General features: G+C 42.5%; 1 protein-coding gene across 10 annotated transcripts in view; it reads right to left on the bottom strand.

Moving 5' to 3' along the window:
* The window catches only part of asic2 (acid-sensing (proton-gated) ion channel 2), an 814,368-nt gene that overhangs the window by 36,070 nt on the left and 760,803 nt on the right, over positions 1-17,495 (bottom strand). For all 10 annotated transcript variants that reach the window (XM_068216458.2, XM_073938667.1, NM_214788.1 and 7 more), the window contains 1 exon segment: positions 8,687-8,837. In XM_068216458.2, the coding sequence (XP_068072559.1) occupies positions 8,687-8,837 (151 nt within the window).

Raw genomic sequence — 17,495 nt, 5'->3', positions numbered from 1 at the left:
ACATCCTTTTCAGGACGGCGCTCCGACTGTGCGTTTCTGGTTGCGGGGGTTTCCTGGCTCCGGATGATGGGCACGATCACTGCATTACATGTTTGGGGGTCCAGCATGTTAATGTGGTGCTCGGGGGCGGTTCATGTCGTCACTACGATGTCATGACCGTCGCGCAGTTGAGATCGCGGCTAACTTTCATGAGAGAGCGAGCCACCCCAGTCGCCTCCTGTTCTGCAGCGGGCGCTCGGGCAGATCTGAGGGTTCCAGCGAGAGATAATCCGCCGCCCAAGGGCTCGTGGACCTCTCGCTCCTCCAAGCGCTCCATCCAAGCTTCGGGCGCTTGGAGTGATCCGTCTAATCAGATGGTAGCTCTCACGCTCGCTGACACCGGAGATCAGATGTCCTCCGCGGCATCGGAGGGTGGGCTTTCATTGTCCGACGATGATCCGGACCCGCTCGCCCCCTTCGGGCAGGTGAGCGCTGTCAAAATGGATACTGAAACGGACGTGTTAGCCGTGCATTCCCGGGCTGCTTCGGCCGTGGGTTGGAGATGGTTTATCCCCCAGCTCCGCGGCCGGACCGACTAGAGGGGCGTTCCCTTCTTCCCGGCGACGCACAGTATGCTCACGCGGTCTTAAAGAGCACCTTTTTTCTGCTCGTGCTGCGTGTCCCTCCACCCTCACCACTCTTGGTGGTGGAGCGGCCAGGGGGTATTTGGCGATTCCTCAGGTTGAGTGTGCTATGGCGGTTAATCCGCGCAGCGCCTCTTCTTGGCGGGGTCTGCCTCGTCTCCCATCCAAAGCCTGTGAGTTTTCGGCTCCCTCGGAGCTAGAGCTTACAAAGCTACGGACCAGGCTGCATCCGCCTTGCATGCGATAGCCACCGACCAGCGCTACCAAGTGCAGGCGCTGGCCGAGCTGCACGAGGGTGGGTCCAACCCAGGCTTATGAGCTTCGCACCGCAGCCGACTAAGCTCTTCGGACTACTAAGTCCGCTGCGTGTGCTTTGGGGAGGACGATGTCCACACTAGTGGTCCAGGAGCCCCACCTCTAACAAAACTTGGTTGATATGCGCGAAGTTGACAAAGTCCGCTTTCTTGACTCGCCCATATCCCAAGCTGGTCGGCGACACAGTCTGCGAATTCACCCAGGAATTCGAGGCAGTGAGTGAGCAGTCCGATGGGTGATGTCTAATCGGCGGCCCCGTAAGCCCGCTCCGCCCGCCGTGCCATCCATACCTGCTCCTTGCCGAAGGCGCCCGCCTATGAGAGCTGCACTGCCCCCGCACTCGCCTCTGGCGAAGCGAGTGCGTCGAGCACCTCGGAAGCAGGCAACTCCCCCTGCCCAGAACGCCGCTAAGTTTGGCAACGGACCGCGAAGCGTCCCTGGGACAGGTCATCTGGAGAGGAGGGAACTTGCTCTTTCCCCGCTGGAGGGCGGGGCGCCATTTCCAACGGCACCTTTTACTGCCATGAAATGAAAGGGCACTTTTCCACTTCTCCGGAGGTGACAGCCCGAAATCTGCCAGTTTGAGCTCAGCTCTCTAGCTCGTAGGTTCGGTGCACTCCGCCAGTGGCTCACGGGCACTGAAGGCCCTGCCAGTCTGGGACGTGCCGCCTCTCAGCTCGCAAGGTCTGCATGCTCCGCCAGCGGCTCACGGGCGCTGGGGGGACGGTCTCCCTTCTCCCAGCCCCCAAGCCCCCCCTCCGGAGTCAGGGTGCGGAGCCAGAGCGAATCGCTCTCCTCCAGCTCTTCTGTGGGACCCTCGCGCTCCCCGGATCAGTACACCCGCTCAGTGCTGCCCCTCCGCGGGTACGTCAACGATTGCTGCGATGACGTCATTAGCGAGGGCTCTGCCTGCCTGGTTAGCGCGGGCCAGCCCCTCGCGGTGGCTCATATGCACGATCAGACTCGGCTACGAACTACAGTTCTCCTAACGGCCTCCCAGGTTCACGGGCGTGTATTTCACCAGGGTCAATCCCCTGCCCGCCCCTGTCTTGCGAGAGGAGATTGCTGCCCTCCTGGCGAAGGGTTCAATCAAGCCGGTACCTCCAGCCGAGATGGAGAGCGGGTTTTACAGCCCGTACTTTATCGTACCCAAAAAGAGCGGTGGGTCACGGCCAATCCAAATCTGCGCGTTTTGAATCGCTGCCTTCACAAGCTGTCGTTCAGAATGCTTACGCAGAGGCGCATCCTCCGATGCGTTTGTCCTCAGGATTGGTTTGCAGCCATAGACCTGAAGGACGCGTATTTTCATGTCTCCATTCTTCCACGCCACCGTCAGTTCTGCGGTTTGCGTTCGAAGGTCGAGCATGGCAGTACAAGGTCCTTCCCTTCGGGCTCTCTCTGTCTCCGCGGGTCTTCGCCAAACTCGCGGAGGGTGCCCTAGCGCCTCTGCGGCTTGCGGGCATCCGCGTACTCAATTATCTCGACGACTGGCTGATTTTAGCCCACTCTCGGGAGCAATTGACTGCGCACAGAGACGAGGTGCTCCGGCATCTCCGCCTATTGGGGTTGCAGGTCAGCTGGGAAAAGAGCAAACTCGCCCCGGTGCAGAGGATCTCTTTTCTCGGGATGGAGCTGGACTCGATCACCATGGTAGCGCGCCTCTCCGGAGAGCGCGCTCGCCTGCTGCTGAACTGTCTGAGGGAGCTCGACAGCAAGTTAGTGGTCCCACTGAAATATTTTCAGAGGCTCCTGGGGCATATGGCTTTCGCTGCGGCTGTCACGCCGCTCGGATTGCTCCATATGAGACCACTTCAGCACTGGCTTCAAGATTGATTTCCGAGACGCGCATGGCATGCGGGCACACACCGAGTCTCTGTTACTGCGCTGTGTCGCCGCACCCTCAGCCCCTGGAACGACCCCTCGTTCCTGCAGGCCGGTGTGCCTCTGGGACAGGCGTCCAGTCATGTTGTTGTTTCGATAGATGCTTCCAGCACAGGCTGGGGAGCCGTGTGTCGCGGGCATGCAGCTGCGGGCCTGTGGGTAGGTGCCCAGCTGCATTGGCATATCAATCGCCTAGAGCTGTTGGCAGTGTTCCTTGCTCTCCGCCGTTTTTCTCCGGTGCTGGAGCAGCAACACGTGCTGGTCAGGACGGACAGTACGGCGGCGGCGGCGTATATCAACTGCATGGGGGGTATGCGCTCTCGCCGCATGTCTCAGCTCGCCCGCCGTCTGCTCCTCTGGAGTCACCCGCGGCTGAAGTCGCTGCGCGCCATTCACATCCCAGGTATGCTCAACCGTGCAGCCGATGTGCTCTCACGGCGGCAGATTCACTCTGGAGAATGGAGACTCCACCCCGAGTCTGTCCAGCTGATATGGGCGTGATTCGGGGAGGCCCAGATCGATCTGTTTGCTTCCCCCGAGAACGCTCATTGCCAGTTGTTTTATTCCCTGTCCGAGGGCTCTCTCGGCACGGATGCACTGGCCCACAGCTGCCCTCGGGGCATACGCAAATTTGCGTTTCCCCCAGTGAGCCTGATCACGCAGTTAATGTGCAAGGTCAGGGAGGTTGAGGAACAGGTTCTGTTAGTTGCGCCCCTCTGGCCCAACCGGACCTGGATATCAGAGCTCTCCCTCCTCGCGACGGCCCTCCCATGGCAGATCCCTTTGAGAAAGGACCTACTTTCTCAGGGACAAGGCACCGTCTGGCACCCTCGTCCCGATCTCTGGAACCTCCACGTGTGGTCCATAGACGCGAGGAAGACTTAGGTAACCTGCCGCCCGCGGTGGTTGATACCATCACTCAGGCTAGAGCCCCCTCTACGAGGCGCGCCTACGCCCTGAAGTGGAGTCTATTCACTGAGTGGTGTGTCTCTCGCAGAAGACCCCCGATCTTGCCAGATCAGTGTTGTGCTCTCTTTCCTTCAAGAGAAACTGGACAGTAGGCTGTCGCCCTCCACTCTCAAGGTTTACGTTGCCGCCATCTCCGCTCACCATGACACGGTGGCTGGTGGCACCGTGGGAAAGCATAACCTCATCATCTGGTTCCTCAGAGGCGCTAGGCGAATTAATCCAACTCGCCCCCCTCTCACGCCCTCTTGGGATCTCGCCCTCGTTCTCACGAGTCTGCGATTTGATCCCTTCGAGCCACTCGATACAGTATCTTTAAGTTTTCTGTCCCTGAAGACAGCTCTGCTGGTCGCGTTGGCCTCCATCAAGAGGGTCGGGGACCTGGAGGCATTTTCGGTCAGTGACTCGTGCCTGGAATTCGGGCCGGGATTTTCTCACGTTATCCTGAGACCCTGCCCGGGTAATGTGCCCAAAGTTCCTACCACTCCCTTTAGAGATCAGGTAGTAACCCTGCAAGCGCTGCCCCCAGAGGAGGCAGACCCAGCCCTGTCCTTACTTGTCCAGTTCGCGCTCTGCGCATTATGTGGACCGGACTCAGAACTTTAGATCTTCTGAGCAGCTTTTTGTCTGTTATGGCGGACGGCATCAGGGAAGTGCCGTGTCTAAACAACGTTTATCCCACTGGATTGTGGAGGCCATTTCATGTGCTTATTGATCAGAGGTCAGCCGCGCCCCCCGGGAGTGCGTGCGTGCAAGATTTTATAATCTGCGAGTAGAGCCGGTTTCCTCAAGGGTGTTAGGTACCTTTGGTGATTGAGGAAACAACTCGGTAGGTGTTGTACACGCTTGCGGTGCCTTTTTTCCCTAACACGGAGAGATGTGCACCCTCCTGTCTGTCAGTAAAGTTCCCCATTCGGTGAGCCCTGCAGATTCCTCTGAGGCCCCCAGCACTGACTCAGCGGAGGAGTCACTTGCTGGCCCATTACGTTGTAGGGCTGCCCGCTCGTCAGCCCGTGTTTTGGGTATAAGTGCCTGCTATGGCCGATCCCCGCTGGTGATCCCTATATGCTTTCCGCCACGGTTAAGTTCCCCCCCCTGGGCAGACCCGTGCTTTCCCTATCTGCTAACCACCTTCTTATGCGCACTCCTCCTTTCAGGGTTAGTCCATATGTAATTCCATTTGTTTCCCCCTATTGGGTGCGGATGGTCTCCGCAGCGTCCTCCCTACTGGGGTGGCACGCTTCCCAACGTACTGTCGTATATTCCCAGAATTATCTAGATGCTAACGACTCCCAAAAAAATATACCTATTCCGTAAAGCTTCTTTTGAAGTGGGATAAGTTAGGGCCAAGGGCACGTTGGAGGACCGCACCTCTCATGATCTGGGTGCGTCACGCTTGCCTGACCGCTCTCTCATGTTGGGTGTTGGTAGGGTGCAGTCATTATGGCGCTTTCAATGGGCTCCAATACGTGGATTTAGAACATCAAATCCACTTATAGTGCTTGGAATTCCCCCCGAAGGGGAACGTTCGAGGTTACTAAAGTAACCCTTCATTCCCCGAGGAGGGGAACGGAAGCACTATACTCCGTCACCATAATGACTGTCCCTTAGCTGTTAAAAGTCTCGTCAGCTTAAAAAGGATAGCGTCTGCTGGCGCCAGGTGTGCTTATATACTCAGTTGATTGCATATGCCGCACACCTGTGCAGGCTTGCGCTGCCAATTCATTCTTAATTGGCCCGTTCAATACTCTTTCAGACGAGTAGCTTCTGAACCGAATCTCCCATACGTGGATTTAGAACATCAAATCCACTTATAGTGCTTCCATTCCCCTCCTCGGGGAACGAAGGGTTACTTTAGTAACCTCGAACGTTTGTTTACCTTCAAGCTCTGATGCCTTCAGTTGCTTGACGCTTGTGCACGTGAAATAGCCGGTGAGCACCAGCACACACACATATTATGAACATCAAGACATGTGAAATTGTTTCTCCATATGTTTTCTTTTAAGTTGTTCACAATACTTATGCATCCACATACTTCGTAATTTAGTCAAGAGTGTAAACATTTAGCTGTGGTTTGCGCTTCTGCCTTTGGATGTCTCAGAAAGCAGCTGCATGAATGCTAAAGCTTTAAATTAAAGTGAAACCATCAAGAAAAGGTAGACCTCTTCTATGTTTACAAATACAAGTGCAGCTGTTTATAGGTGCTTTCTGGTTAATGATGTCAGAATTTACTGGTACTGTATTTTGGAATGGATGTGTGAAAGGTTCCAAATGTCTGTGCCTTTTTTATAAGTAAAGTCATTTCGGAAATTTTTCTGGATATTTACCGGTATCAGTGCATGAAAGGCGATACAGTCTGAAAGTAAAGTCAAATTAGACGCATATTTTTTTTTTGTATTTTGACCTAAAGTAACATCTGGAATCACTAATCAGAGGTTACTATAGGTCAGAATACATGAAATAACCTTTAAAAAAATGAAAACTTGAAATAAATTTGACTCACTAAAGCATTGTAATACACAAGTAACATTACAGAAAAAATGTACCCCCTCCCCAAATCATCAATGCTTAACTTGCAGCCTGTGTGTGAATGGAAGAGTAAAATGTTCATGCTTCCACTCGCTCTTGGCCAAAATGTATCAGATATGTACATCACAGGGCAAATCATTTAATGAATCTATAATTGCAGTATTACAGCCTGTGTGAACCAAGGACTAATCATGTATGAGATAATTGTGCTGTCAATTGAAGTAGTGAGAAGTTAAAGTTGGCACCTATGGGTACGTATTAATAGGAATCTTTATGAAAAAAACAGATGCAGTTTTATTCGACAGGTGGCAATGGAGACCATATAGTGTCATTAAAAAAGACCACAGTGCTTCTTACTTTAAAAATCAGCTATACAGTAATAGGAGAACATAAAAAGGCATTAAGAATGGAAGGTAAAGGGCACTAAGTCACAATGATAAGCTTGTGAAATCATATTATGAAATCATGGGAATATATTACATCTTTAAAAAGGCCATTTAGCAGCAGTTAGACATGAAAATTGTGCTGAAATTTCCATTTTATCAGTGGAATGATAAAAATTAAAAATTGAAGGCTATTGGGAAGAGCTCTTTCACATGTCTCAAATTATACAATATGTCAAGTTCAGACACTGGCTCTGCTACAAGCCCTTGCTGTCAGATTGTGGGATTGTTCCAAGGTACCTTTGACCCACAGAAAGCTGGTTTCATTTCGATATTCTGACCTCTCCTAAACAAGTTCAGCCAGGATTTGTTTGGCTGCCAAAAGCAAACCGCAAACACCACAAGGAATCAAGTTATCACTATACATACAACCTCATGCTGTCACATTTTTCGGCATGAGCATATGAAATTTGACATTACCGAATGAGTCTTCATCAAGACGTTTAAAACCTTTAGACAGTGGTTTACAGAGAGAAGAAGAATATATGATATCCTGCTGGTTTCATGATAGACAGTACAAACCCTATTTGTTGTGACTGTCATCATAGACATCATCAGTAACATCTTTTTTCAATTATCTATTGTATTACATAAAAGGCTGGGGATCTGCTCTAATTTGTTTGCAAACTATTTATGCAGAACTGTCATTTTTATAGTACATACAATATGTATTGTTTTAGTACATTATCTGCTTTGCACATTGAATTTCTTTATTCATATATATATATTATTTAAATAAACACTTCAACGCTTTTCCTAGGTTAATTACACTTAACTAGGTTAATTTTGTTAATTAGGCAAGTTAGGGTAATTAGGCAAATAAATGTATAACAATGGTTTGTTTTGTGTCAAACAAAAAAAAAGCTTATAGGGGCTAAAATTATTGACCTTAAAATGCTTTTTAAAAAATTAAAAACTGCTTTTATAGCAACCGAAATTAAACAAATAAGACTTTCTCCAGAAGAAAAAATATTATCGTAAATGCTGTGAAAAAAAAATCCTTGCTAAATATTTAATTTAATTTAATTTAATTTAATTTAATTTAATTTAATTTAATTTAATTTAATTTAATTTAATTTAATTTAATTTAATTTAATTTAATTTAATTTAATTTTTAAAAAGCTCTGTCAAGGTGAGCATTCTGACATGGATTTATAGGGAATTTTAATACACTGAATTATTGTATTAGTATTTATTTGAATATGTGTAGACTGCTGTTGTTATGTTTTTAAATTATGTTTTGGTTACACTCAGGGGCAGACTTAACCAATAAGCATAGTAAGCAGCCGCTTAAGGCCCCGGGGAATTAGGGGGCCCCGACCAATAGCTCCTTTATTAATTTTCTATCATATGTTGTAAATATGTTTATAACCATTAATATTTTAAAACCTAGGGCCCCCATGAATAGTGGAATGTTTCTTTCGTTCTGTACATGCAAATATTACAATCTAATCACAAATACGGCTAATTAACTGTACATATAGTTAAGTCATAAAGTTGCTTTTTATATTTGTGAGTTTATTGTATTTAATTTTATACTAAAACGACATAGATTCCACTTAAAGTATATTTTAAATGCAGTTTATCTATAGAAAAACAGAGTTTTAATGCTAGGGCCCCACACACTTTATAGATTGTATTGGCTATGCTGTAAATTACATTGGAATAGCAAGTCGACTGACTGACAATGTACTTGCAAAGTTTCTTATGATCAGGAGAATGTCTGTACAGTCAACTAAATGTGTAAAAGTGAAAGTCAAAAGAAATCCATACCATTGTTTTACTCTGTATGCTTTGGAAATATTTTATGTAAAATCTTGCTTACTTTCTGAAACTGAAAAGTCAAGCTGAAAATATACTGTCAAAGTAAGACAGAGCAAGTAAAGTAAAGAGAAAGTTTGAAAGTTTGTAGCACTGTTGGTGCAGTACCTGGCATGTAGACCATCCTGCAGTTGCAGTTCTCAACAATGTATCGCGTCTCACATTCGATACGGCAGGCAGACACACTGTACACCTGAAAGAGGCCTGAATCCAGGGCTCTGGACACACATTCACCCCATGGAGGAGGAAGGTACGTCAGCTGAAATGATAAAGAAGAGTATAATTCATTAGAGAAATTATTAGTTTTATACCCTGACAGCATAAGAACAGAGCGTTTGCAGTCCATTTCCTAACATCTGACCAGATTTTTATTTTTATTCTGTCTTGGAATAAAAGGGTACTGCACTTATACCTTATACTGTTTTTTTTTTTTGTACAAGTCAGAGGTAATTTGCTATTTGTTCCATTTGTCCCAAATGAACTGTCAGTGGCATCAAAGTTTTGTTATAGCAAGATTTTAAAAAATGGCAGCTCTGGTGTGTTCCTTTCCATTTGACATAAAATCGATCAGCCAGCTTCTTCCTGTCTAAGTGGTGGGTAAAAGCCAGACTCGTGGAAAAAACAAACAAACAAACATCTAAAATGTAACTATTCACTGCAGTTTTCAGCTGACAAGAACACTAGAGGCAGTAAAATAACAACACTTCCATTTTTGTTTCATGCGAATAATATTACAGGGCAGGCCAATTATCAAGACTTACTAATCACCTCAACACTAGTAAATGAAATTTGTAAATGAATACATTTCAATGTTTACATCACATATTTATATCCACATTTATAGATTAGGTGGTGCGGTGGCTCAGTGGTTAGCACTGTCGTCCCACAGCAAGAAGGTCATTGGTTCAAACCCTGTTTCTCTGTGGAGTTTGCATGTTCTCCCCGTGTTTGCATGGATTTCCACCCAGGCGCTCCGGTGTAACCCACAGACCAAAGACATGCGCTATAGGTGAATTGAATAAGCTAAATTGGTCAAATATATGTCTATGCAAGAGTGTATGGGTGTTTTCCAGTGCTGGGTGGTGGCTAAAAGGGCATCTGCTGTGTGAAACATATGCTGGATAAGTTGGCGGTTCATTCTGCTCTGTTGAGCCCCTGAATGATAAAAGAACTAAGCCGAAAGAAAATGAATGAATGTATGAATTATCTCATACACGAGCTTTCTCTGCCACCTCAATGTTGTGTTGCATTGGTGATGCAGAGGACTTGAATATGAGCAATGTGGAAAGGTTAGATTTTGTATAAGAAAATATAAAATACTTCTTGTGATGCAAAACTACAAAATTATAAGAATAATGAAAAGAAACTTTATAACTACAGTAGGAGTTATTCAATTGTATTAAGTTGTCAAAGTTCAACCTTCTCCTAAAACAACAGATTGTTGTTTAAATAATTGTGAATTCAATATAAGATATAGTAAGCTTCAAAACTGCAATCACTTTTAATGATTAAAATAAGTATTTCATAGGAATTTATAAACAGTAGGTACAACGGCGCCTTGTGTGTCTTGTCAGCTTGTAATTAAGAATGTCCCAGGTGTAGTTGAACGCAGCATTAGATGCCTTGTCAAGTTGCAATAATTTCAACATTGACACACAGCACTAGCTCCAATGGCGTGGACCAATCAGAAGAACTCACAGGTGGAACAAGATTTGTAAGCTTCTGTATTAATGATATTGTTCTTATTCAATTATAACAGCTTACATCATACAGTTTTTAATAAACCAGATATTATTGCGTGTTTTTAAATGTAATTTCTTAAAATTATTATCGAGCCATACAGTACAGTCCAGATATAGGCGGTAAAATGAGAAGTTTGGGGGGCGTGGTTGATTTGATGTACAGGCGTTTAGTTGGAAGCTATTCTGCGGCTCTGCCTCTGGCTCCATCTGGTAGTCCTACTGCGCATGCCCCAGCTCTGATTTCAGCAGTTTTTTTCAACACTTTTGCCCTTAGCAAAGAAACTTTTCTAAGACATCTGTTTCTTACTCATTTTACTTGCTTGTGGGTTAAATTTGGGCGCTCAAGTGACCAAGATGTTATCAAGAGAATATGGTCATTTTTCAAAATAATAATTAATAATAATAATTGGATAATAAACAAAACACAAATAATTAATGATTTCTTGATCCACGGACTGGCACTGCAACCGGGTGGTTGAGGACCACTGACTTATCTTTGGACTTGTAAATATATATATATATAGTTTTTTGACCATTTTGTTAAGCCATTGCCATTTTGTAGTTACCATTGTGATGATCAGTATTCTATTTGGGCAATTGAACTTTTTACATACTTTTATGATAATTCTGTTCTAGTGCACTTTCAGAAGTAATCTCAATTAAAAGTGTAAAACAAAGCAACGACATAGTTTATCCACACCACAATGCACTCAGAGAGTCAGCATAAGAGATTGTGGCTGAAAATTAAACAGAACTAAACAGAGTGGCAATAAGCTTTATCAGCTCAAAAATAACAAGCTACTTTATTTGGAAAGTTTAGTGCAATCCGTTTGCAGGTTTTCTGAGTTAACTTTACACTGCACACCTGTCAGAAAACAAAGTGAATTACAATTTGGCACACATGGTGCACAGTGTCCCTGCATTCTGTTTGGTGCAAGACTGACAAAAACAACTGAACCGACAAGAATTTATCATAAAAAAAGCTAAATTCTAATTTACAGAGGTCTTCATCAAAGCAAATTTATCAAAAGCAACAAGCTGGTTCTGCCAGGTGCAGCAACAGGCATCCTGCTGGCATGCGTCCACCGACTGCAAGGAGTGTTTACTGTGTTACAAACATCTAGCACAATCACACTCCACAATCCTCCATGAACAAACACACTGAACTGGCTCTAGTTTTACTGAACCTGGCAGAAAACGGAGAGGCAGGGCAGCAGGGAAGGAAGGCCGTGAATCTCAAGGGAGAGAGAAATATGGAGCGGGATTAAGGATTTAAGAGGGAATGACAAAAGAGATCGTAAACAACAAAAGGAAGAGACGTGGCACAGGAAATGCCAGGTGGAGAGAAGGAGGAACCCATCTGCCCCAAAACACTAGGTTGCCCGCATCCAGCATACATTACCCGTGCTTTCATGCAGGTCAGCTTCATTTAGACTCAACGGGAGACATGGTGGGTAATGCAGTCTTAAGCCCGAAAGAGCCAAATGTGAATAATGAGCTGCCTTGGAGAGGATAAGAAGGGACATAATCTCTTCCCAACTGCGTCTGGAAACCACTGAGCATCAGGCACAGATTGAGCAACTGATTTCACGCGGCTGCTGATGGGGAAAAGAGATATCTGACAGGCAAATGAAATTTGTCAGTGGAGATAAAATCAAAGCTATTTTGGCATGGGAAGACTTTAAAAGGCCTGTCGGTCTTACCTCTGCTCCAGGAATCAGAAATAAACCCAGTACCCAGATCTGACACTGAGTATCAGAGGAGAAATGCAGCAAACCTTATCTTTAAAACAAACTTAATGACAGGTTCTTTAGTAAACAGCCTTATAATAACTTCATTTGCATTTCTCCAGCTTGCCTTCAGACATGGTGCAGCCTATAGACTCTCTTTGAACTGTCTGAAAAACTGCCTTAATTAAATCTTGTGCAAAGTGTCGTAAATCATACTTGGAAGATTACACTAGCAACACCAGCATCAAAGGAAAGCAAAGACAAGTTTAGACAACCAAAATCCTGTACATATTTGCATGATTAATTTAATTAAAATGACATAATCAGTGAACATTGTTCGTTTAATCATTAAGAGCAAACGATGTACTAATCATTTGCTGAATAATTTCTAATGAATCTGAATAATTGCTAAACGGTCATACTTTACAATAAGCTCCAATAGTTAAAGTTAGCTAATGTATTTAATAGCATGAACTAAAAATGAACAATCCTTGTACAGAAGTTATTCATTTTAGTTCAACGCTTACCAATGTAATATTAAAATGCAAATTCAAGCTTTTTATGATTAGTTAATAAAGTTAAACAACTTTACACTCACCGGTCACTCATTAATGCACACTTCTTTAATCAGCCAATAACATGGCAGCAACTCAATGCATTTAGGCATCTAGACATGACCAAGACAATCTGCCCAAACTGAGCATCAGAATGGCAAAGAAAGGTGATTTAAATGACTTTGAATGTGGCATGGTTGTTGGTTGTTGGCTTTTCACACACAAGCATCTCTAGGGTTTACAGAGAATGGTCCAAAAATAAGAAAATATCCAGTGAGTGGCAGTTCTGTGGGCGCAAATGCCTTGTTGATGCCAGAGGTCAGAGGAGCATGCAGGCCAGACTGATTCAAGCTGATAGAAAGACAACAGTAACTCAAATAAGCACTCGTCACAACCGAGGTATGCAGAAGAGCATCTCTGAACACAACACTTCCTACCTTGAGGCGGACGGGCTACAGCAGCAGAAGACAACACCAGGTGCCACTCCTGTCAGCTAAGAACAGGAAACTGAGGCTACAATTCACACAGGCTCATCAAAATTGGACAATAGAAGATTTGAAAAACATTGCCTGGTCTGATGAATCTCAATTTCTGCTGAGACATTCGGATGGTAGGGTCAGAATTTGGGGTCAACAACATGAAAGCATGGATCCATCCTGCCTTTTGGTGGTGTAATGGTGTGGGGGATATTTTATTGGCACACTTTGAACCCATTAGTACCAACTGAGCATCGTGTCAACTTCACAGCCTACCTGAGTATTGTTGCTGATCATGTCCATTCCTTTATGACCACAGTGTACCCATCTTCTGATGGCAGCAGGATAATGCACCATGTCATAAAGCACGAATCATCTCATACTGGATTCTTGAACATGACAATGTGTTCACTGTACTCAGATGGCTTCCACAGTCACCAGATATGAATCCAATAGAGCACTTTTGGGATGTGGCGGAATGGGAGATTTGCATCATGGATGTGCAGCTGACAACTCTGCTGCAACTGGCTGATGCTAACATGTCAATATTGACTAAAATCTCTAAGGAATATTTCCAGTACCTTTTTGAATCTATGCCACGAAGCATTAAGGCAGTTCTGAAGTCAAATGGGGGTCCAAACCCAGTACTAGTACAGTACCTAATAAAGTGGCCAGTGAGTGTATTTCCATTAACTAGCATTAACAAAAATGAGTAAATAGTGTTGTTTATTGTTTGTTCATGTTAGCAAATACATAAAATTGTAAAAATACTCCATTTTGTTTAATTAGAATATTTTTTTATAATAGAAAAATAAATGTAATTTATATTATTTTAAACTAAAAACAATATTCATTTTTCATTAACTACATTAATCTTAACTAATAGCTCTTTTTTTTACAATCCGTCATTATTCAAAATTACATCAAATCAGTACAAGGTTGTATGAGCAATAATTTTTTAATTCAACGAGACAGCTTAGTTGTAGAAAATGCTGAAGTTCCATTTTCATTAATTATTCACCAGTGATTAACACAGTGAGAGTGTAAATCAGGGTTCTGCCCTTGGTACTGACCTTCACTTTCAGCATCTGTGTGTGTGTGTGTGTGTGTGTGTGTATGTGTGAGAGAGAGAGAGAGAGAGAGAGAGAGAGAGAGAGAGCGTGTAGCCGCAGCAGCTTATAATCACCCTATCTGTTATCACTTAACTCAGTAATGCAGTTCTCAGAAACGAGTCATTCATACAAATGCATTAATTTATTTAGCAAAATGATTTTTAAACACTTCTAAACTGTGACTAAAAGAGATTAACACAACTGTTTTCAGCATTGATTACTGGACAATGATTGGATGATAATGATTCCTGGTGGCTTAAGTGACACATTCTGGTTTGCAAGCATTATACTGTAAAATGATACTAAAGTAATACTAATACCTAATACTACTACTAAATACTAAATTATAATAAATACATAATAATGAAGTTGGCAAAAAATGTAGTTTTAAAGTATGTTTATTCCAATAAATACAACTTTGGTGAAACAAATTTAATCTTCTGAACAAAAATTCATTCATTCATTCATTCATTCATTCATGGATTTTATTTGATTCTTATCTGATTCTTTGAATTGCAAAATTGTATTTCAATATTTTACGTTGTATTCTACATGACGGTAATTACAATAAAAAAAATCATAATAATAATTTAATAAATAAACAATGTTGGCATGAGTTTGAGCAAACTTTAATACACAATATTAAAGTCTATATTTGATTAATTACATAATATACTGCGTATCAATTTAATGTCACATTGAATTGTCATATAGACTGGATCCAAAAGAGACAGACAGGGAAATTCTTATTAGAATTGCTGCTCTTTTTGACATGCTTTATGGCTTTTTGACAAATGCAGTCTATTTCAAATTCATCTTACAGAGTTATCCAAGGACTAACCTACTTTTTGCTACCACTTGTTTTTCCAATTTCTTTCAGTTTTTTTTTAAATAAAGATTTTTTTTTTCATGTATAAATAAATTATTGGATAGATTTAGATCTTCTCAAAAAATCAGGTAGTTTTAGCCACAGTAGCTCAACCTTACTTTCTAAACTTACCTCCCTACTTATTTTAATAAGAGTATATGGGGACAGAACACAGCATGCTATTTGAGGAGAGAATTCTCATTTACGTATTTGTTTTTTCACAAAAGAAAAAGTTTAAACATATCAGGACTGATGAGATAGCATTCAATACGAACCCAAAACATTAACCATTATGGATTTTTTTTTGCTCGGATACATGAATATTATAGATGGAATTGACCACTTCACAGCCATAAAACGAGTTCAGATGCAAAAAGCTAATTGATATCTAAAATTTTCTTCTATAGCTTTTTTTCTCAGACTCCTATATGTCTAGCTTCAGTAATTACACTTTCATGGCAAAGAGGAGGTTATTTTGATCATTTTAACATGAAATAACTGAACATAAACACAAGAGGCTTAGAAAAATGCTCATTAAGGAAATTCGAAATGGCACTTTGAGGTTTTTCCATCTGAACTCTTTAATAGAAATTATATGATAAACAACACCACAAAACTAGTTTAAACTTTGTTAACAAAGCATGAACTGATGAAAAAAAAGTATATATATACTAAATCAAATTAGGTTACATTCACCCTGCAGGCAAATTTAGTTGTCAATGCAACTTTTTGGGCAAAGTCTTTTCACCACAGTCAAAATATAGTTTCTGAATATTTAAAAGACATGCCTGAAGAAAAATTATGTTTTGTTAGCAGGAAGTTGCCAGGGAACAGAGGCAATGGAAAAATATAGCATACACAAAGAAAGAAAAAACAAATTTATATGTTCAATTTGATCTTTATTGCCATTTTCATATATTGTCTTTTTTGTATTGTTTTTATTGCTTATTTTTAGTGAATGTCTGCAGCAATATGGCAATGCCCAAAACAAGTTTCATGTCAAGGACAATAAAGTTTTAATACTACTATTTAAGGTAGAAATACTGAACCCTTTTGTATTTTCTCATTTTTATAATTTAACAACATTAGAATGAAAAATCAGTGTACTATAGTACAATTTTTGTTTAAGGTTTTATTTTTATTGTATTTTTATTTTTCAACCCATGCTCATTCTGAAAACGTACCTCTATAAACATTTCTGGAGAGTGCCAAATAGATACCAGGAGCTAGGTTTTTCTGCAGTTTTTGTTTTCACAAATCCACCAGAGGTCACTGTCAACTGACTGTTTGACTGACCAATCAACTGACCCACCCTCCTCCTCCCGTAAACCCAGCCAATTGTATTGATTGACCTCCCCACCCAATTCCTTAAGTCCAACAAAATTTTAAGAGCAGTCCAGAAAAAGAAAAGCTCTCGCCTGATTTTTACCATGTTTTCAGATTTTTACCACATTCCCACCCTGTTATTTACTTGTTTATTTTATTTTTTGGCTTTTGTTTTTGTCTTGCCTGCTTTTTTTAGAACCGTTCTTCACCTCACTCGATCTCTGTTGTCGTGGTCAACTCATGACAAGGATTTATTTTAAGCGACAAAAAATTACAAAATGTACAAACAGTGGGCGACACAGTTGCACAATGGGTAGCACGATCGCCTCACAGCAAGAAGGTTGTTGTTTCAAGCCTCGGCTGAGTCAGTCGGCATTTCTGTGGGGAGTTTGCATGTTCTCCCCATGTTGGCATGGGTTTCCTCTAGGTGCTCTGTTTCCCCCCACAAGTCCAAAGACATGTGCTGTAGGTGAATTGGGTAAGCTAAGATGTCCGTAGTTTATGTGTGTGAATGAGTGTGTATGGATGTTTCCCAGTGATGGGTTGCAGCTGGAAGGGCATGCGAACATAATGGAATGACTTCCAAACATAAAACAGGATGCTTCTGTTAATGTTTTTTTTTTTTTTTTTTTTTTTTTAATCACAACAAGTCTTAATATCCTGGTCAAAAGTGGACACCAAATGCTCAAGATCCCTGAATGTTTCTCTTAACACTGTCACTCATCGCAACTTTAGGAGCTGCATTCAATACCCACTCACAGTAAACATAGTGAAGGTGATTCAATTAGGGAATTTACTCCTGTATGTAAAGTCAATGTGAAATCAAAATTTACAATGCTTATCTTGCTAGTGCACATTGCAATTCTTTAGGGGAAAAAATAATCTATGCAAGTTAATCTGCTGAAAATAAATAAATCTTCAATCAAAGTCAGTCCTCCTCTGTAGAAGAGTTTGATGGCTGCAGCCATAATATTTCTAAACCCTTAATGCCCCTCTTACTATTACTTTGCAAGAATAAATCCTCATGCCCAACTTAATATTCCAGTTCATGTGCACTTTAAATAAGGTTGTCATTCCCAAAACTTTACAGTCTGTAAAATAATAGTAGT

This window comes from Danio rerio, chromosome 3 (assembly GCF_049306965.1).
Source record: "Danio rerio strain Tuebingen ecotype United States chromosome 3, GRCz12tu, whole genome shotgun sequence".
NCBI classification, from domain to species: Eukaryota; Metazoa; Chordata; class Actinopteri; order Cypriniformes; family Danionidae; genus Danio; species Danio rerio.
The sequence above is the reverse complement of the archived record's forward strand: the minus strand, read 5'-3'. Positions and strand labels throughout refer to the sequence as shown.